General features: G+C 38.0%; 2 protein-coding genes across 6 annotated transcripts in view; both read right to left on the bottom strand.

The window, feature by feature from the left end:
* Positions 1-236: 236 nt before the first annotated feature.
* Positions 237-12,838, bottom strand: si:dkey-24p1.6 (protein sel-1 homolog 3). 2 transcript variants are annotated; one of them, XM_058744671.1, is made up of 24 exons: positions 12,543-12,838; positions 12,290-12,348; positions 11,697-12,192; positions 11,467-11,593; positions 11,248-11,369; positions 11,053-11,168; positions 10,451-10,512; positions 10,241-10,373; positions 9,885-10,014; positions 9,645-9,782; positions 9,322-9,521; positions 8,999-9,178; positions 7,736-7,855; positions 7,289-7,429; positions 7,031-7,093; positions 4,087-4,260; positions 3,873-4,000; positions 3,509-3,592; positions 3,233-3,323; positions 3,055-3,139; positions 2,269-2,378; positions 1,559-1,686; positions 1,340-1,442; positions 237-1,029 (listed from the first exon to the last, which is right to left on the bottom strand). In XM_058744671.1, exons 1-24 carry the CDS (start codon positions 12,652-12,654, stop codon positions 892-894), a joined length of 3,240 nt encoding a protein of 1,079 aa, XP_058600654.1. In that variant the 5' UTR covers positions 12,655-12,838; the 3' UTR covers positions 237-891. The 2 variants fall into 2 exon arrangements, with proteins under 2 accessions (XP_058600654.1, XP_058600653.1); XM_058744670.1 differs by having other exon boundaries at positions 12,290-12,834.
* Positions 12,839-13,673: 835 nt separating this feature from the next.
* Positions 13,674-22,115, bottom strand: part of stim1a (stromal interaction molecule 1a) — a 39,380-nt gene continuing 30,938 nt past the window's right edge. Inside the window, exons 9-14 of one of the 4 annotated variants that reach the window (XM_058744352.1) lie at positions 21,095-21,262; positions 20,615-20,715; positions 19,476-19,705; positions 18,166-18,246; positions 17,118-17,499; positions 13,674-16,238 (exon numbers count right to left, since the gene is read on the bottom strand). In XM_058744352.1, coding sequence (XP_058600335.1) covers positions 15,722-16,238; positions 17,118-17,499; positions 18,166-18,246; positions 19,476-19,705; positions 20,615-20,715; positions 21,095-21,262 — 1,479 coding nt within the window. In that variant the 3' untranslated portion in view covers positions 13,674-15,721. The remainder of the gene's footprint in view (positions 16,239-17,117; positions 17,500-18,165; positions 18,247-19,475; positions 19,706-20,614; positions 20,716-21,094; positions 21,263-22,115) is intronic. The other 3 variants (XM_058744355.1, XM_058744354.1, XM_058744356.1) reach the window with 3 other exon arrangements.

Genomic DNA, 22,115 nt, shown 5'->3' with positions numbered 1-22,115 from the left:
GGTGTGGCCGTGGGCACATCACAGCCTGCTGCACACCTGCTGTTTGCATCAGTCTGCGCAGAAGCCTGGGGATTCCTTGCACTCTTTCATTAGACACAGGCAGAGTGGCCCCGCTGGGACACCGTACATCCAAGAGGGGGAAAAATGAGTTTGCCTTGAGACACCAAAGTGGTACAGCCAGAACTCTCAGAGGAAATTACACGTCAGAAACAAGAAACCAACAAGTTCAACAGGAATTACATTTTAAAATATTACTTTATTCAGAACCATTTCTTTTACTTGTCATTTTTTTGGAAACGCTGATGATTTTAGTGATAAACATGAGGAAGAAAAATCTTAAAATGTACATTTTTAAAAAGTACTTGTAGAAAAAGGATAATTTATATGCAAGTCTGTTGTTTTTCTCTGAAAAGTTTCATTAAAAGCATAGTTCACCAAAAAAATTCTGTTATTATTTGCTCACCTTCAAGTTGTTCCAAAAGTTTCTTTCTTCTGTTGAGCAAAAAAGATGATACTTTGAAGAATGTTTGTAACAGCAGTTGACGGTAGCCATTGACTTCCATAGTGTTTTTTCCATACTATGGAAGTCAATGGCTACCAGCAACTGTTTGGTTACCAGCATGCTTTAAAATGTCTTCAACTCGTACAGGTTTGGAACAGCTTGAGGGTGAATAAATGACAGGATTTTCACCCGAATAGAAATTGAATGTACATCGCTGTATAGTTAAATGTCAGATTGTGCTTCAATTTCAAGTTAGACTGCATTTTGTTATTATACTGCATCTCTTAATGGCACAAAAATGAGGATTTAACAAGTGCTTCGCATGGAGGAAAACCATACAGAATATTGAGACTTGTTTACAAATAATAAAAGTTATCTAGCAGTTTTCTTTAGGATTCCTCCTCTTGGGTTTGGCTGGAAGCAGATGTTTGGGATCGAGATGTTTGGTGGAGTGGTGTTGTCCTCCATTTAATTAGTCCAAATACAAAAGACAGAGCTCCAACTGCAGCCGAAACTGTGGCAATGAGCTACAGGAACAGACGAAACATCGACTTGTGAAAATTACTCCCTCATCATTACACAATCTCAGAGACAAATCATTATGATGTTAACACAGTAACCACTGGAGCTTCCCCATGAGGCGATCATGCAATTATACACTATTAATCAAATTGAACAACAAGGAGTTCATCCCGGCTGTTTTTTTTCCCTTTTCTTTTTTGTGGTTGACTGACTGACTTGCTTTATAATTACATTAAATTGTCCAAGCTACAGTACGCTTTTGGTCCAGACAGCCAAAAATCATTATTTCTACTTTAAAGACAAAAATGCACAGACCTTCATCGCAGTATCCTGATGTAGTTGTAAAGATTGCAGGTGTGCGCTGAACAGTGCCAGTGTGCAGGGCAGGTAGGCATCAGTGCTATTGGTCTCTCTACATCTACGGAAAAGATGGAGAAATACACATGCTGTAATAGGTTGCTAGAACAGTACAACTGAGCCATCTGAAGTGGATAATGGCAGTCTGAATGTTTCATGATTGATGTGTTGCCGTACCTCTGGTACAAGGTGCTGAGAAGCGTCTGTCGGTCTGATAAGTGAAGGTGGAGCAAATTGAGCTCAGAAAGCACACTGAAAGGCAGAGACTCTCCGCTTTGGACAAGCAGGCCAAGATTATACCAACCCTGAGGAGACAGAAAACAAATCTCAAATGAATTCAGTGAAATGAAAAACAAACACACACAAAAAAGTAATAAAAGCAAAAAACAAAATTGAATAAATGAAAATCCTATTAGAACAAATAAATATTGTACATTAGAACAAATGAATAAACAAATATTGCTGTTAAAACAAAATAGCACTTGTAGAAAAATCACAAATAAAACAAAGACAAATATTTGTTGGAGCAAATAAAAACAAACAAATCTTTTAAAACAAACAAATAAATAGCTTGTTAGAAGAGAAAGTTTGTTGGAACAAACAAAACAAAGCGCTTCTCTGAACAAATAAACAATCATGTTTGTTAAAAGAATCAAATATCACTTAGAATAAACAAACAAACAAAAGCTAACAAACTAAGACAAACAAAGCTTGTTAGAATAACTAAATAAACAAACATACCTTGTATGAACAAAAAAAAAAAAAATGACAGCTTAATGTTTAATCTTTTTCAAAATAATGACTTGAAATCACTCATTTATTAAATAATTATGATTCCTGATCATTCAAGGTTAGACTTCAGTCCATTTGCTGATTGATACAGGTACCTGTGGTTCGTTCTTGAGAGCTGCTTGCTTGTACAGCTCTGCGGCATCAGAAATCTCTTTTCTGCCCAAAGCCTGTTCACCACAGAACAGATCTCCCATTCTGATCAAAGCTGAGGGGGAAACAAACATCCATCACCACATGCAGACACTCCAGCTTAAGCTATAGGGACCTTGAGAAAGAGCACATGTACTGATACACCGACGCAGGACATCGAGTCAAACCTCAGGTGCCCTTCACGACGAGCATTTCAGTTCAATATAAAGATATATGACTGCCACTCTGTATCCAACACTAAATGACATTCATTTTATATTCTACTGCAGCAGTTGTCAACCTTTTCAGATCTAATATAAATGAACAGACCCTAATATGAAAATTAAAGAAATAAAAATTTAACTAGAAAAATAAAAATAAACTTAAAAAAAATGTAAATAAAAATAAATGTAAAACAAAATTAAAGAAATAAAAATTTAACTAGAAAAATAAATAAATTAAAAAAATGTAAATTAAAATAAACATAAAACAAAATTAAAGAAATATATATTTTCCTCATTAAAATAATATAAAATGTAAAAAATTAAATTAAATGGATAAATATTTTCTCCCCATCAAATTCATTAAATATAAAAAAATAAAAATAAAACAACAACAACGCTTTCCAAAAAGTTCTTTACGCTTTATATTTGTTAGAAATGTCTTCATCAAATAGATATAAAACAAAGAGATATACAATACATGTTCACATCATTTTAATTCATATTTTAGTCTTAGATTTGTTAAAGTACCATAAGGAGCCGGATCTTGAGCCTGTATTGACATGTTATAATATCTTAACATGCACTGAGTCACCAGCGCTGGATCCAAAGAGCCCTACAATATAAAATATAAAACATCTGTCAAAGCCAATGGAGTGAATGTTCCATGCTCATCTGAATCTAAAGAAACTGTTTAGAATGGACTCACTGAGTTGAGTTCACACAGGTACGCCACATTAAACTGAGCTGCTTCAAATCCACTCTCTGCCGCACTCAGATAATAAATCAAAGACATGATCCTGCAACAATGAGAGAGAGAGAGAGAGAGAGAGAGAAAATAAACAATAGAAAGTGGCCTTTGCAACATCCTTTTCAAATGTAAATGAAATCTAAAAGGATATTCATGCTGTAATTTAATATTATGAGTATTATAGATTAATATCTGCATCTATAACTCTGTGGCCACTCAAACTGAAAGGTTTACCAGTCTCCTCTGAAATAGGCATTCAGTCCGTTCCTCAAGACTGTTCCCAGATATCCATTCTGTTCAGATGCCCATTTAACCCAACTAAAGTCCAAAGAGAAAGAGACAAATTCCTTTCCTATAAATGCAATAGCAAAACGTGATCTAGAAATAACTTTGTGCCACACAAAAAAACTGAATCTCTTTAACAACTAGGGGATTATGGGTAGCAGAGGCATCATGCCCATTCACATGGGCACATTCAGATTTTTCAGCCAAATTTGATAAGTTGCACGATGCTCATGAATGGTTGATAAAGCTTAGTTTTATATCTACAATAAACATATATTATTATTATTACATAATATTATTTTGAGTTACATACAGAACAGCTTCTGCCGGGCGTCTGACAACTCGGCCGCGAATCCCATGAATCCAAATATCAGCCAATTCAATGCCACCGTTTAAGTGTCCTCTCTGGGCTGACTTTAAATAGTACTTATATGCCTCAAACTGATGAAGAAGCAAAGTCATAGTTAAAGAAACACTTTATTTGATTAATTAGAGCTGTAAAAGCACATCAGCATGTGAGTGTTTACCTGGTCGACAGGCTGTCCAGGATAGAGGCCCTGAGAGTAGAAAACTCCCAGATTCATAGCAGCATCAGGGTGACCTTTGGCATCAGCTTCTTCCCACAGATGTACAGCCTTCTCGTAATCCTTCTCATACTGCTCGTAGTACCAGCCCAGAGCAGTGATAGCGGGAACAGACCCCTGCAGGATGTAAAAATCACTTACAGGTCATGGATTGAGTGGTATACACTCAATATGTCAGTAAAAACAATGAAACACATGAGCATCTATTACATTCAGTTACATAAATTAAAAGCATTTGCACTTGCATTCAATACTCAAATCATATTTATTAGTTACCTCATAACTATTAAAGCCAAAATACTCCAAGATATAACAATTAAGTACAAAACAATTATTGTGCAGATGCCATTTGAGTTTTTAATTAATATATGAATATACACACAAAGTGAAAACTAAATTCGGTACTTTCAATCTTTGAAAATTCCCAAATTTCCAAAACGAGGAACCCCATTTCTAAAATTTAAAAGGCAACTATATATATTTTACATATAAAGACCAATTTCTTTACTGTGAAAAAATAAATAAATAAAATATAATAATTATTATTATTATTATTTTTTTTTTTTTTTATAAATGTGCAAAACATTATTTGGAAAATATTTAGTTCCTCTTATGTTACATGTTTTTCTCTCACTGTAGTACTGTACTGTCAGAAGTATTTATTGTATGTGTGTGTATAATATATATAAATAATAAAAACAGCTAACTAACAAAACAAAAACATGATAATGTTTTTTGAAAATTATTTGTTTTGCAAATAAACTAATATATATAGTGCCGTCAAACGATTAATTGCATCCAAAATAAAAGTTTGTTTACAAAATATGTGTATACTTATGTATATATACACCTGAATGTGTTTGTATTTATATATTTATATTTAGTATTTTATATTTAGTATTTATAAATATATTTATGTATGATATAAAAATATAAATATATAAATGTATATTATATACACATGTAAATATTTTCAAAATATATACCATGTGTGTGTTTTTACATATACATAAATATACACAGTACACATACATACAGTATATCACTCTTTGTTATATTGCAGCCATTTGCTAAAATCATTTAAGTTCATTTTTTCCCTCATTAATGTACACACAGCACCCCATACTGACAGAAAAACACAGAATTGTTGACATTTTTGCAGATTTATTAAAAAAGAAAAACTGAAATGTCACATGGTCTTAAGTATTCAGGCCCTTTGCTGTGACACTCATATATTTAACTCAGGTGCTGTCCATTTCTTCTGATCATCCTTGAGATGGTTCTACACCTTCATTTGAGTCCAGCTGTGTTTGATTATACTGACTGGACTTGATTAGGAAAGCCACACACCTGTCTATATAAGACCTTACAGCTCACAGTGCATGTCAGAGCAAATGAGAATCATGAGGTCAAAGGAACTGCCTGAAGAGATCAGAGACAGAATTGTGGCAAGGCACAGATCTGGCCAAGGTTACAAAACAATTTCTGCTGCACTTAAGGTTCCTAAGAGCACAGTGGCCTCCATAATCCTTAAATGGAAGACATTTGGGACGACCAGAACCCTTCCTAGAGCTGGCCGTCCGGCCAAACTGAGCTATCGGGGGAGAAGAGCCTTGGTGAGAGAGGTAAAGAAGAACCCAAAGATCACTGTGGCTGAGCTCCAGAGATGCAGTCGGGAGATGGGAGAAAGTTGTAGAAAGTCAACCATCACTGCAGCCCTCCACCAGTCGGGGCTTTATGGCAGAGTGGCCCGACGGAAGCCTCTCCTCAGTGCAAGACACATGAAAGCCCGCATGGAGTTTGCTAAAAAACTCCTGAAGGACTCCAAGATGGTGAGAAATAAGATTCTCTGGTCTGATGAGACCAAGATAGAACTTTTTGGCCTTAATTCTAAGCGGTATGTGTGGAGAAAACCAGGCAATGCTCATCACCTGTCCAATACAGTCCCAACAGTGAAGCATGGTGGTGGCAGCATCATGCTGTGGGGGTGTTTTTCAGCTGCAGGGACAGGACGACTGGTTGCAATCGAGGGAAAGATGAATGCGGCCAAATACAGGGATATCCTGGACGAAAACCTTCTCCAGAGTGCTCAGGACCTCAGACTGGGCTGAAGGTTTACCTTCCAACAAGACAATGACCCTAAGCACACAGCTAAAATAACGAAGGAGTGGCTTCACAACAACTCCGTGGCTGTTCTTGAATGGCCCAGCCAGAGCCCTGACTTAAACCCAATTGAGCATCTCTGGAGAGACCTAAAAATGGCTGTCCACCAACGTTTACCATCCAACCTGACAGAACTGGAGAGGATCTGCAAGGAGGAATGGCAGAGGATCCCCAAATCCAGGTGTGGAAAACTTGTTGCATCTTTCCCAAAAAGACTCATGGCTGTTTTAGATCAAAAGGGTGCTTCTACTAAATACTGAGCAAAGGGTCTGAATACTTTTTTAATAGTTTTTCTTTTTTAATAAATCTGCAAAAATGTCAACAATTCTGTGTTTTTCTGTCAATATGGGGTGCTGTGTACATTAATGAGAAAAAAAAGAACTTAAATGATTTTAGCAAATGGCTGCAATATAATAAAGAGTGAAAAATTTAAGGGGGTCTGAATACTTTCCGTACCCACTGTATATAAAACATTTATATAACATTTTATTTATTTGAACATTTTTTCCTTAATTTTCCACAAACCCCCTAGCACCCCCTTTTTATTCTCAACATAGTACTGCATTGCCGAATGTTTTATGTATATATTTTAGTATTATTTACTCATTTAAAAATGTTCCGTAATTTTTCACAAACTCCCTAGCACCCCCTTCCAGTCCTCTTGCCCCAGTTTAAAAACCTCTGGTTTTAAACAAACTTTTACACAGCACCTAAAAAAATATACCTGTTCTATTGCTTTCTTCAGGAATGTCACGGCTCTCTGAACATCTTTTGGTACTCCCTGACCCTGTTAATACAAGAAAATGTGATCTTTAGAACATTTGATCTCCTCGAACCTCTCTTCAGCAACATTAATTTTAAATGCTTTGCAAGTCTGCCCTCTGCTGGCCAAATCAAATATTCTTTGAGTCATCACACAATGAAGCATAAGAATCAATGATCGAGGATTGCATTGAAGAGCAAAGACATGGAGGATCCTGACCGTAAGGAGCACAATGGCGTAGTCGTACATGGACACGGGGTCATGGAGTTTGGTTGCACCTCTCTCATAGTGTTTCACTGCTGTCTGAATATCTGGAGACACTCCTTGCTGACCCCAGAATAACATGCGCCCCATTGCTTGCTAAAGAAAAATTAAATAAACTACCATTTAAAAGTCTGGGGTCAGAAATATGAATCAGCACAACTGTTTTCAACATTAATACATATACGTAATAATTCCTAAGCTACAAAATCAGAATATTAGAATGATTTCTGAAGGTGCTGATGCTGAAAATTCAGCTTTGCGTCACAGCAATAAATTACATTTGAAAAAAATATTCAAATATTAAAGCTATTTTTAAACTGTAATAATTAGTACAGAGGAATAACATTAAAATGGAACTCTGTGCATTTTATTTTTATGCTGGATTTCTTTGAGTTTTAGTACCTCAGCTTCAGCCACTCCACTTCGCGCCTGCAGCTTCAGCCAGTAAAACAGATCATCGTTTTCATTGGTTTGGGCCTCCAGGGTCTCTTCATCATTTAAACGTATTAACTCAACAAAAGTCTACAGAGAAGACGAAATGTTATTTAGAAAGCTATTAAAATTGCTTTGCACAACACATTAAATTTAAGGGTTACATGTAAGAGTTTTTATGTGAATCTAATTTCATAATGACCTTCAAAGAGTCTTAAATTTGATGCCAAAGAAAAATAAATAAAATGCAGCTGTGAAGGAAACGAAGCACATTTACTCAGTCTGACTGAACAAAAAGACATTTTCAATGCTTTGCTGTGCCTCACAGCCTCATTTTTCTTTTTAAACTCTGTATTAAAACTGAAATTTAATTTATTCCCCATAATACAAGATGAAGTTTACAGAGCCCCTAAGGGGACATGGTGATGGAAAAAAATATGAAAAGGGAGGAAAAATGCTTTTGCATTCCCTCACAAAAGTATTACGTTCCCCAAGAAACTTTGTTTTCTAGCAATACATTTGCATTCTTGCTCAAAGCTATTCCCCTTTGAAATGTTGTATTCCCACACAAAACTATTGCGTTTTCACGCAAAACATTTGCGTTCTCAAAACGATGGTGTTCTCTTGCAAAACTACTGCATTCACAAAAATAAGGTGTGTTCTTTCACAAAAGTATTACATTCCCTTGAGAAACTTTGCAATCCCTAGCAAAACATTTGCGTGACGTTTTCGCTCTAAACTATTGCGTTCCCCCCAAGAAACATTGCATTCTTGCAAAAAAAACTACTGCCTTTTAAAAACTATGGTGTTTTCACAAAACGACTGTTCTCATAGAAATAGAAATATTGCATTCTCGCACGAAAAAAAAAAGAAAAGTGAATTCTCCAGCTAAAACTATTGTTTTTGCGCAAAAATATTGTTTTCATGAAAACTACGCTGTTCTCTTCCAAAACATTTCCGTTCTCAAAACTATGGTTTCTCATTTCCTTCACAAACGTTTTGTGAGTGAACAGTTTCTTGTGGGAATGCAAACGTTTAGCAAGCCGATGCAAATGTTTCTTGGAACACCACGAGTTTATAATTCATAATATAGAATTATAACTAAAGAAATACAATAGAAATAAAGAAATGAAATATAATTTTTCCTCCCATCTTTTTTTTTTTTAAACCATCTTCCATGATTTGAGAAATTTGAGGGTTGTTTTCAAAAAAGTCACTTAAAAAGTCTCATACTTGATGTGGGGAGGGATTCTTCTGATCCATGCTGGTTTGTCTTGCGATGTTAATGTAATAAGCATAGGAAAGGTCACGGTCAGGGGTCACCTCCAGGTCACCAACATGGTGCATGTGCCCTAAACGTAAGAGCGCCAACCTCCAGTCCTTCTGAGCTGCCAAAAGGGACAACAGCCAAGCCTGCAGTGCCACACATCAGGTTTCATGTTAAACTACTAATCCTCATTCACTTTATTCAGTGTTCACAAAGTTCAGATTACAATTAGACATGTAAAACTGATGCTTGAGGAACCTGAGTGCCACTTTACCCCAAACACACACACCTTGTACGGCTGTCTCCTGACTCCGAATCCACCGCTGTACAGCACAGAGGACAGATGTAGTGCTCTATTGTCTCCCAAGCAGCCAGACTGCAGCAGGAAAGGCATCATCCTGGTTATAACATCCAGACTGTGAGCTGTACTGATCTTACGGAGGACTAGAGCGTACACAATCCTGCCCACAGCTGATGCATTCACTCTGCCTACAAAACAGGTAACAATAAAAGCATATATACTGCATATAATCTTACTGACCCCAAACTTTTGAAGAGTAGAGAGTTTATGGATAAGTGTTCACATTATACACATTTTAAATACAATCTTACCATATTTCTGTGATAGTAGTTTGGTCAACTGTGCAACGTGGCGTCTGTAAGGATTTGTTTCGAAGAACATGCACTGCTCTGTTGAGTTGACGGTACTGTGATTCAGTAGCAACTCTGTGTATGTGTTCAAACAGCTGTCTGCATGTGAATATTGATGTGATGAAGCAAACAACTGTAGACAATGATAAAAACATTCTTTTTGATCTCTAGTGCCAGCTAGTGGACACCCGTGGTACTGACCTGATGGTCTCTGTACTGAGAGAGAGTGATCTGTTGCAGACAGAAAAAGCTCCGATTTGAAATTCTCACAAGACTGGAACCATCCGGTTATATTCACTTTTGATATTACAGAAGGAAGGTGAATCTCAGCCTGTGAAGATGTAAATATCACTATGCTTAGTTCAGGGGAACAGAATTTTGAGTATACTCAGTTTATATAGAGCAATGCCAAAATCATTGGTTTGATTCCCAGGGAATGCATGAACTGTTATAATTGTATATTTTGAATGCAATGTAAGTCACTTTCAAAAATAATTCACCATATGCATAAATATAAATATATAATATAAAAACCTAAAAATGCTTTTATATCCTACCTGGTCTGCTGGGAGCCCCTGTATACGATAGTATGTAGCCGGTCCATAATATCCTTCAATGCCTTGTGTGAATTTACCTCCACCAATCACAAAATATCCATGTGTGTCATCCAACATGACATTCTTGCCAAATCTGCCCAAAACACCAGACATTTCTTAATGCATCAGTTATGAAATTTAAGTTTTACTGCTTTAAATGAAGATTCTTACACATGCTCAGCTGTGCTAACAAATTTCTGCTGCCCTTCCATACATGCAATAGAAATTATGGCCTACAGGAGAGGGAAATATGAGAATAATGAGAATATTAAAATCACATTTGCCAACAGTATTAGCAAGGCTGTGTGTAAATATAATATTTTTCAGACATTTTGTTAAGGCCCACTTTAAAACCAAAGAAATACTTACAGAAATGCATTAGGAAATCTGTTTACATTTCAACATGTTCTGGTATAAATGTTACATTGTATTTGAAAAGAAAAAAAAAGAAAAAAAAAAAGCCATGGCTGTATGCCTTTACAGATGCATAAAATAAGATTTTATTTTTTTGCAACAATAATTATTAATAAAAAAAATAAATAAAAATTGTAAATGCACCTTTATTTATTTACTAACTTGTACTTTTCTCACGCAAAACCACATTATAAATCCATTGGAGCCTATGGGATGTCCCGTACAGCAAGATATTTTCACAGTAAGCTATTTCTGAAACAACTAATTTGAGAACCAAACCAGTGGCCTTTGTGCACCGAACTATCATGCAATAATAAGAGATCATTACACATGTATGCATCCATAAACTAGTCTCTCACCACACGTCCCAGAATCTCCAGGCTGATACGACACCACTGATGAAGAGGAACCTTAAAAGATGAAAGGAACGCTGAGGAGTGCCCGGCATCTCCATGCACCTGGACGTGAATCTTACCTGAACGAATCAGACAAAAGTACATTTTGTAACTGATCAAAAACAGAAACGAGTGGTTCTGAGTGGTTCACAGCCTTACCAGTGTCAGTGAGGAACATTGTAGGGGTGGCGTAATTATTTTCAGCATCAATGTGGAACAGAAGTCCACATAAATGGTTACTGCAAGGTTTCTCCACCAAAACCCAAAGTGAAACAGCAAACCTAAAAAGTCCAAACCACCAATCGTAAAGTTATTCTGTGAATTAAATGATAATCTTAAGCCTGGTTGACAAATAAGTAGAAATGCAGAAGCTCTCACCAGGGATAAAAGATGGATTTGATTCGCAGCCCTTCCAAAACTTCATTTCTGAATGGCTGGAGAGTTTTGATGATGCCATAACGTTCACCAGTAGAAGCAAAAATTGAGGAAAGAAGAGATGCCACCTCTTAAAAGAAAAGAGTGTGAAAAAAAGGGTTTACATGCACTCTTTATGATTAAACTTGCTAATATAAACACTAAAAAAGGGAATCATTGTGCCATTTATGTACCATTTTCCTCCAAGCACTGTGGCATGTCATCTCTTCCGACTCTCCTGAGCAAATCTGTGTCCCATTTGGCACAAAGCTGGTGTTGTTTGAAGGGTCGACTCAGTGGTGAGTGGATATCGAGGGGAACCGTCACACTGGTTCCAGGAAACCTACCAGGTCCGGTGGATTCATCCGGTCCGATCCAAGCACGCAGTAAACAGCTGAGAACCCAGTCAGAACCGCGTATTATCCAATCAGGTCGGTACACGAGCCAGTCAGGAAAACTCAAGGTCACCACTCGGGTTCTGGGATGTCCTGGGTCGCAGGACCAGTATTTGTGGAAAACGACTGAGGTAGATCCAGTATCGAAAGAAACCAGAACCTGAACATGCACTACCGAGGACTGAAAACAGCTGTACTTAACGCGTAAAGGACAGTTGGAGACGGGCGCGTCAGGTGCGTCAAGGAAAGCCACATTACCTGTGCTGGATCGGCTCAGACAGTCAGTTAAAGACATCTGGTTATAAACAAATAAACAACAGACACATTTAATTATGGATGTAAACTATAGGTCTACCTCTAATTTGCATCTGAAATGCGCTCGCTGTACTTACAGAAATAATGACATGTAAACACAAGCAGTAAAATCTCTTTGGCGGGTCTCCCATCATTCCTTTGCGAAACCCAACAACCACCAGAAGATTTGGATTAAATAAAACAACTTGTATCTGATTAAAATGAAGCTTTTTGCTGCGTTCATGGTGCACAGTCGCGCATATTGTTGCGTTATTTGGCTGGTTGCACCATATCCGCATCAAGGACCGTTGCAGTGCAGGATTTCATGTGATCAAACGCCAAAGCAGGTACCTGAGCTCGCCAACAGGCCCGGAATAACATCCTGTTTGAGCTGCAGTTGGAAGAGTTTAAGCAAACAGAACGGAGACGTTCCACCCTCTAACGCAAACTTAGCATAGCTCATGAATAATTACTCTCAGGTTAAGTGCTGTATAAGATTCTGGACAACCGCATTTTGCATTGGAATATAGTACGACTTTCCTACATGTGTAATATATTAGTAAGCACCCAATGCAGTACTAAAATTATGCTATAACTGTGCCCTGTGCAGATATGCCAAGGGATGTCTTGAATTTCATAATTAGCTCCGTTTCAAGATATTTTAAATTAGCCACACCCAAAAGAAGTTGAATTGGAATAACAGGAAGAGGCATTCTGGGTAATGAATTGTTTCCACCCTGTCCATCTATTCATATAAGTACATAAACAATGTACATATTTCCATATGGGACATTGCAAACAGATTCATCGATCTGTCTGAGATAGACAGACAAAGGTAGATAGATAAACCAGAAAAATAGAGAGAGTAGATATAATGATAGAACAACATATCGACAAAGATAGCTAGAGAACGCTAGCTACCTAGATAGATACATAAACAGAAAGACAGACCAGTAGATAGAATGAGAGACAGACAGACAGAAGGATAGAACAATATATCGACAGAATGATATCTAGAACAATGGATCAATATATCAAAAGAACGATAGAACAATTTATCAACAGAACGATAGCTAGTTAGCTAGATAGAACAACCGAACAATAGAACAAACGAACGATAGATAGAACATTAGATTGATTACCAGAAATGGAACATTAGAACAATATAATCGACATAATAGCTATAACTATAGATAGAACAAAACATATATCAATATGTCGACAAACATAGCTAGAGAACGCTAGCTACCTAGATAGATATAGATAAATAAAGACAGACCAGTAGATAGAATGAGAGACAGAACGATAGAACAATTTATTGACAGAACGATAGCTAGCTAGTTTGCTAGATAGATAGAACAAACATTAGATATGACAGATAGAATGATAGATAGATAGATAGATAGAAACGCCCAAATATTTTTGGGGCCATTGTATATATTACTTGGGGGAAAAAACAATACAGAATAATGTAAATGTCACTCGTTTTAAAACATTTTTTATTGCTTTCATGCAGGAGTGCCATAAAATTTGAAGACTACAGTTTTGAACATTACAGAAGATGCAAAATTATCATTTTTACTTTGTTTCTCCACCTCTTTCTATACAGAATAGGCATAAATAGCTCAAACAGAGAAGTGAACAGGAATATCTAAAGGGGAATAGAGTCTAAAACAGCTCCTGTCTTTCCCCTGTCCTTGTTTGAGAACATGCATCAAAACCATGAAGTGCAGTTTACTGGACCGGACTGATGCGCGCACACACTGACATACTCACTGACAAAAGAGCTTCTTCGTGCAAAAGAGGCACAGATGAAACAAATACATCTGCACAAGTTGTATATCTGTTAAAGAATGATTGGTTGATATACATTTGGATGTGGTTTTGTACCATCTTTCACAAAAGAAATGACAGATATTTCGTGCAGCGCTGCTTTGGTTTGCCACCAGGTTCGTGGATACGTTGGACCTTCAAAGCCTGTGGGTATAAACTAATAAAATGCATAGTGACATCCCTCACCAAGCCTTTTGATTCTTAACCCCCTCTCTTTTCAGAAAGTGTGCTTGTAATTTTCAGTGCTCGGGGATAAAAAGACATTTATCTTAGTGAACATGTAAACCACAAGAAGAACAGAGACTGGTCTCTAATTCCTCAGAAAATGCACAGTGGTAAAATCAGTCTGCCCGAACATCTGATCATTTAAAGGCAAATCACGTCATTATAACAGTAATTGCGTGTGGTCTAGCTTTAAAATGATAGAAAAGAGCACCTTAAATCAAGGATTTGACTTCTTGTGGGTCAAAATAATAATAATAATAATAATAATAATATGACCTAAATCAGCAGGAACAAAATATATCCAAGCTCTCTTTCAAACATGTCAGAAGTAAATGTATACACCCACCCTTCCACCACAATTTGGAAAATCTGCATCTTTATAGCAAACCTATTTAAGATGAGATCTCAGATCAGTGATCTAAAACAAAACCGAAATATAACCTTTGGGAGGTGGTTACATTTTCTGGATGGTGGCTTTAGTTTGGCACTTTGAATACAAGATGGCAAGACCTGCTGAAGCTGTAATTACTTTGTAATTTGAACAAAGTGAAGTGTGCATTCACCTTAACATTAAATTTTTTGTTGTTTTTAAAAAGAGATTGTTTTTTTTCTCGGGAACTTGGATTTTGGATGATGTCATTAGAAACAGTCAGCAGGGGCATGGTTAAAAGTAAATGCTTAAAAAAACATCAATGTGCATATTCATACACAGCCTTGTTTTTCTAAATGATTTGGAATGATCAACATTGATCAAATATTCTAATCGCATACTAGAAATCCCTGAAGCCTTGGAGATACGTTCAGTGTCATGGTTTGTGTAAACGTTTTAGTGCGTATTCCAGCATATTCTAAATGTTCTTTACAAAACCCGACACATCAACATTCAGAAATAGTGCAACATAATTGAGGGGAGTTTCACACTGATAGTTCAGCCCTTTTACAGTTTCTCTGACCATCGACAAACACTTAAATCGAAGAGTACCACTCAACGTTCAGCTGACAATTCATTTGAACTTGAAAGACAAAGGAGTGTGCTGATAGAAACGAAAGAACCAGGCTATTTCGCGTTTTAAGCAAAGGGGAGCAAGAACCAAGCAAACATCTAGGAGCATTCAAAGTTCAATCAAACAAAGGCGAAGACATGCAAACTGATACGGATTATACAAGGAAACAAAAGTCCATCAGAAGGAAGATTCTTTTGAAAGTCTGGCACTGTCTCCTGCTGAATAATGCATTACATTCCCCCCAAAAATGGTCCATCCCTTCCCCACTGGTGTATCGTTCCCACCCACCCCCAAAACCATGCTTGTTCCTAAGTGTTCCTCTGAAAAAGCAAACATTTCTATAAAGACCTCGGAAAGGTGTTTGGTTGTGCCGTAACCTCTGACCAGAAGGGGAAAAAACTAATCAAAACATTTATATCAACAATACGACAAAAAGAAAATTAAGGGAAAAACGGTTGTCCAGTTGTCTTATTTCTTCTGTTTTTTGAAGATCTTGAAGGTATGTTTCTTGCGACTGGCAGCAGAGTCAGTGTCTTCACCTGTGGAGCCACTATCCTCCTCTAGGGGGCTCTTTTTTGAGGAGATCTGGGGTATGCGGTTTCCAGCCTTCCCCCCAGTCAGTCCAGTGGGGGACGGCGTATCGGGTTCAGTGGAGTTTGGGCTTAAGGAGCGCGAGGATTCCGACATGGACATCACTGCCTGGGAGCAGAGGATCTCGCTCATACTGGCGGATTTCTCTATGCCATACACCTTCTTCATTAATATGGGACTATCAGAACCTCCATCGGGAGATGCGCCCCCATCATGAACTCTGTTGCCTCCGTTGTGTGCATGCGAGTGGGCTCCCTCTTCAGAGCGTGAATGGGGGCCATGCAGGAGTGAAGTGGGCTTCACAGGGAAGCCTTTGGAACTGTAGGACAGGCGTAGCTGCTCGCCAGTCTGGGATATACACAAGGAGGAATCAGAGTCGGAGCGATTCAAGTCCCTGTAAATGAAAATGTTGAAATTAGCATCAAGAAATGAGTGAGATATCAGACAAGTCCTAAATAACCAAGACAACTTGTTGGTTATATGTAAGGTAACATTGCATTTACTGCTACCTGAATTCACCAGTGAGTTGTTAAACCCCTAAGCAGGCAACATTTTCAACCTCAAAAGTTGTCTAAACTGAAGCACAACATGCCAAGGCTCAACTACCCAGTGCTAGAAAAGTGCAAGATAACAGAGCAGGAGTGTCCAAGTCTGCTCCTGCTTTCAGGCAGATGTACTGGTGCATGTTCTAGCTAAACTCTACAGGAAGGTGGTCCTCCAGGACCTGCTCCTGGAAGGCCACTGTCTTGCAGAGTTTAGTACCCATCTCCAATAAGCACGTGTGAACAAGCTAATCAAGGTCTTCAGCACTATTAGAAACTTCCAGACAGGTTGGGGTATGCTTGAGCTAATTAAGACTCTTCAAGTCCAAGTCCAAATCCAGTCCCAATTTAATTAAAGTTGAAACCAAAGTCTCTAGGACTGGAGTTGAAGAGCCCTGAGCTAGACACTGCCGGATGTTGGCCACCCCTGCACAACATGGTCATTTCAGGCATGCAGGTGTGAGAACTGGTTCAAAGTTAAGGGACAAACGGTGCAAGAACAGATTAAGCAACAAGATAGAACGTCACAGGAAGTTACACAGCCAAGTTGCAAGCTGCAGTGTCATTAACTGTAGTGAGTATAGCCAATTATAGCAACAAACCCCACAAGTAGCGGTTCACCAGAAAGTGTGAAATGTGTGGTAAAAGAGTCCTGTTAAATGTTTTGGACGAAGTCCCAGGGTCATGCCAGGTGAGAAGCACTAAAGAAGCACAACAGAATGAAGTGATACCCATGGCTGCCGCAACGGCGGGGGCGCTCTGGGCTGGCATCATAGGGGAGGTCTGGGATGGTGTCCATGGGCTGGAAATATGAAGAGTGATAGTGGGATGCATGAGGGGCAGTAGCGACGGAAGAGTGGGGAATGTGGGATGAGGCAGCGGAGTAGATAGCAGGATGAGACACTGCTGAGGAAAGAGGAGGCAGTCCCAGTGCATCAAACTGCCCAAACGATTGGCTGCGTGCCTGGCGTAGCGCTGTCCTAGACCTGGGCGAGTACAAGCTACCCTCCCCTTCATGCCCACCAAGTGTGAGACAACTCTCTACCAACCTCTGCGAACCCATGGCCAGCTGTGGGTCAATGTGCCGTTGCCGGAGTGACATCATACTGGGAGCTGTAGGGGCACAAAACAATAAGGTCACTCAGAGAAACAACTCAGAGCATGCAGACACTAAAATAACATTGGGTGACGAGTGGCAGGCTGGAGAAGAAGAAACAAGAAACTGTGAGTAAGGTGGATGCTAAGAAGGAAAAATGTATAGGTGAGTACAAACTCAATAGACACAATAGGGAAGTTGTGGACAAGTTTGGACCCTAAACCAACCAATTCATGCATTTTTTTATAGTTCATTTCTTGTTTCTACCCATCAGGAATGGGTTAGATCTCGACAAAAATTATGAAACATTACAAAGGCTATCTTTATACTTATACTTCATAATTAACTTAATTGTTTATGATAAGACCAGGAATGTGTGTTAGGGAAGTAAAAGGGTCTATTTTGATTTCAAACTAATTAAGATAATAGTATCATGTAAGGATTGACTTACAAGTCTAAAGTTTTCTTAGTGATATGTGATTAATTAGAAAACAAAACAGGCTAAGAGAGATCATGCATTTCAGAGTAAACCATTTCACAGCTGTGGACAAGAACAAGATTGAGAGGTGTGCACTGGGAGAGTTTCATGCTGCCCATATCTGGACAGAAAATCACTTTTAAAGAGTGGTTCAGGAGGAAGTGAGAGGAGTGGTTGGGGTGAAGGGCATGGTAGTTTAGCCCACCAGAGTACTTCCAAAATGACTGGCAATCCGAATTCAAAGACCAGAGATCACTTGCACGGCGGCCCATTAGCCACGCTGCATCTGGAGGGGGTAAGGGGCAGGGTAGGGGTGCAACTATTAATAACTGTATTACTAACAGTGCTACAAGAACAGACTTCTACAATTCCATTTTTTGGCAATGCTTTACTCAATTAAATAAAAAAAACTTGAGTTCTTATCTGAAAATATCTATGAATACTTCCTATTTGTTAGAACAGCACTTAGGCCACGTGTCCACCAAAGCGTTTTTTTTCCGGGAGTGCAGCGCTGCATTTCTTTTAAAATGGCAGGAGCGTGCCGAGCGTCTTTTTCGCAGTGTTCATCACTGTCACTTTTTAGTTAGCTAGCCAATCACAGTGGAGGATGGGCACGACAAATTCCACACTGACCAACTGCCACATCGTACTTGTATAACAGCGACAGATGACAACAAAAGCACAACAACAGAACAAAATCACTTAAAACCAGGCCCAGAGCAAGTATTGTTAACATTTTTTTCTTCATAAAACTATCTGCAAAATAAGATACTAGTTTCACAGATATTCCATATCATAGCAACCAAAGTGTCTCAACTGAAAAAATGCTGCGCCGCAGAAGTTCTCTCAAGCGTTCACAGCTGGACGTTTTCAGCCGAGCACCTTGCAGTAAAAACCCTTTTGGTGGACACAGGGCCTTAAGATATATTGTGGAAGAGAGATCAGCAATACAAATTTCAAAAATAATAAATTTTGCCCAATGAACACCAATTTTATTTCACGTTTTGCACCTGGAAAAACAACTATTTTCTCAGAGCTTGTTTGATAACATTATTTCATACATTCAGATGGAGTATTACAATCCACAACAACAACTTCAGACTAGTACTGGACCACTTAACTCGCATATGGGCCCGCTTCTTCTGACCTACTTTGTAACCCTCTATCGACTTTAACATAATAAAGTGAATAAATAAAAAAAAAAAAAAAAAAGTACAAAGAGTGCATAGTTGCCATTTCAAAAACATATGACAGCAATGCGTAGCGAAGATCTTGAAGTACTTTCCTCTGTGAAAAACAGACCTGTAGATGGAGGGAAAACACTCCAGCAGAAAGCATAGATAAGAAATGTGCAAACACGCTCAGTGCATATAACCATTTCTGACAGAACTTGCACACAGACAACATAAATAGCTCAAAACTAAGGATTTTTGGATTTGGTCAAAACACCACGAGGTCTTTGCTGGCCTTTGGCTGACTGGGGCTTATCCCTATCGCTGTCCAGCAAGTCCTTACATTGAAGTGTTCCTGGTGACACTATGTCCTCGTCCATGTCATCCATGTCGTCGGACATGAAGTGCTGGGGTGTGCCGCGGCCGCCCATGAAGCTGGGGTCCAGGTTGAGGGCAGAGGCCAGAGAGGGCAGGCCTGGGTTATTGACCAGCGTGAAGCCCGTTAAGAACTCAATCTGCTGCCAGCGATGAAGTCTCTCTCTCAGAGCTGCTGTTACCTCACCCAGAGCTTGCCTGGAGACAAAGATTACAGGCGATAGGTGTTAAGGATTATTTTTTCCAATTATTTATTCAAAGATGCAAAGAGGTAAGGTGGAAAAAGGTGAGATTATTGTGCATGCTCCACATGGAATTTCTTTTTAAAGATATTTTCTTTACATGCTCATTTATAGTTACTTTAAGGCAGGGTTCCTCAAATCTTTCCCTGGAGGGCCAATCTGCTGCAGAGTTTAGCTCAAACCCTGATCAAACTCACCTACCTGTGATTTTCTAATGATCTTGAAGACTCTGATTAGGGTTAGAGCTAAACTCTGCAGGAGTGGGCCAGATTTGAGGATGCCTGCTTTAAGGTATTTTTTTTTTTTTAAGATTATTTTGTATTACCTTGTGTGTCCAAAACTGTCATTTTTCACAAAATAAATAAATAGCATTTATTTTAACATTGTTGCAACATTCTACAAAAATCAAGATTTAATATATTTGGTCAAAATCCCATGCTATAAAAGATGAAGCAGGCTGTTTAAGACAATATTGGCTGATTAGATGGCAACGCTGACCTAAAATGCAAAATATTTGCCCTCTCTCTTCACCGTTCCCACATCTCAGACCTCAAATACATAAAATATTACCTTTTTAGACAGTTTTTGAAGTGAAGAGAAAAATAAAATACTATACTATACAAAACAACTAGGGGCCAGTTGCATAAACTTAGCCACCATGTTAAGACTGTGTCTTAAGAACTAGTTTGACCAACTAGCAGTTGCCAGTCTTACTTTTCCAATACAAATAAGACAAATCTACCTTTTCATAAAAATGAGACACTGCTCACAAAGTTATGACCAGTCTTGAAGAAAAAAGAAAGGCATTTTTGCATTTATTTTTTAAATTACAACTCAGACATTGAGGAATGTTTGCGTGACTTACTTGGCTGCCAGTATTTTGTGATCCACATCATCCAGTGAAGAACTATGTGCCACATGGAACGTCCCGAATAAAGTATTTCTCTTCTTCTTAATTTTTTCAGCCTAAACCATGTGACATTTTTTAAAGAAAATTATTATTATTATATAATTTATATTATATTACATTATTATATCATTATAAATCCATCTAGCGATATCTCACAAATCTATTAAAAGGTTTTCTTTCATCAAATGCGTTTTTAAAATCCTAGTCAAACCTTACATTACATACAAATCTATTTTCTGATATTAAAATATATGCTTAACTGAATCATTTTAAATTGAAACATTTTAAACATGCAACATTTCTAAAAACATTTTGAAGTCTGTTACCACATTCTAGGGTTGTACTACTACAAAGTTTCACTGTCATCAGTATTCTAAATGTTTTTACCATTGCTCCATTTTAGCTAAAGGAATGACTGCGACAAATGCTGCTCACCCCCTCTTTGGCCACCTGCAGTTGTCTCTCTGCGTTCTGTTTCTTAATGTTGTAGTACTGCACCTCCACCTCATGAGTGAGCTGCAGCCATTTCTGCAGGGCTTCAGGAGGAGACCAGCTGCTGCGAGACTCCAGTTCCTTCTCTGCCCTCTTCAGGGCCATACGCACCTGCAGGTGGCGCCAGAGAAAAATCAGATTAGAGTGCAAACCTCACAAGGCTGCTTTCAGATGGGAGCACTTTTTAAATCAGACAATTAAGAAATCGTTCTTATTAGCTCATAAAATAAAAAATAAAAATTATGCAACAGGACCTTGCCGTAAAATACTGCCCACATAGCAGCGTTATTTTAGTATCTCTGCTATACAATTAAAGTTTTTATTCAAATTTTGAATTCTGTTTTCGTTAAAGTTAATAATTTTGTCATAGGTTTTAGTATTTTTAATTTATTTATTATTATTTTTTTAATGTCTATATAGTTTTTTTTTTTTTTTTTTTTTTTTTTTCGGTTTTAGTCATTTTAGTACTACAAAAATGAGAAATATTGTCTTGGCAGCTAACTGAAGTTTTATTATTTTTTATTTCAGTTGTTGTTTATTCTATTTCAATTAACATTTTTTAATGGCTTTAGTTTGGTTAGCAATAAACATGCCACACTGAACCCTACAAAACCTGTAAATGCTGCAAATTAACAGCCCAAACGCGTGGATACTGAAATTGCAACAAAGTATTTAACCTTTCAACTTCTTCTATTTACCCCATAATTTGCATATGTGATTACGACAATTAGCTAATTTACATGACTCATGAATGACTCATTTGGCAAGCTAATGAGAATAAACAGCATAAATTTCACTGCCTGAAACATTTTTGCTACGACAAGATGCAAATTAATTAGCCACAGATAAAATTTGCACCCCAACCTAACCTCACTAAGATAAACACAGTTAATCAACTCCTCCATTACAGCGGTAAATAAACAGAGCTCATCCAATAAGGGACTCGGGGAGTGGGCTGAGGGGT

The sequence above is a fragment of the Onychostoma macrolepis genome, chromosome 15 (genome assembly GCF_012432095.1).
Source record: "Onychostoma macrolepis isolate SWU-2019 chromosome 15, ASM1243209v1, whole genome shotgun sequence".
NCBI lineage: Eukaryota > Metazoa > Chordata > Actinopteri > Cypriniformes > Cyprinidae > Onychostoma > Onychostoma macrolepis.
This window is presented reverse-complemented; position numbering and strand designations above follow the sequence as displayed.

What these genes read in the sequence shown, in the direction of transcription:
- si:dkey-24p1.6 (XM_058744670.1), bottom strand. Translation starts at nt 12,490, where the DNA reads ATGCGGATATGGTGCAACCAGCCAAATAACGCAACAATATGCGCGACT. An exon ending in GTTAGCACAGCTGAGCATGT is followed by an intron (nt 10,374 to 10,450) that starts GTAAGAATCTTC and finishes TGTTTTGGGCAG; the next exon opens with ATTTGGCAAGAATGTCATGT. An exon ending in ATCAGGATACTGCGATGAAG is followed by an intron (nt 1,030 to 1,339) that starts GTCTGTGCATTT and finishes CTGTTCCTGTAG; the next exon opens with CTCATTGCCACAGTTTCGGC.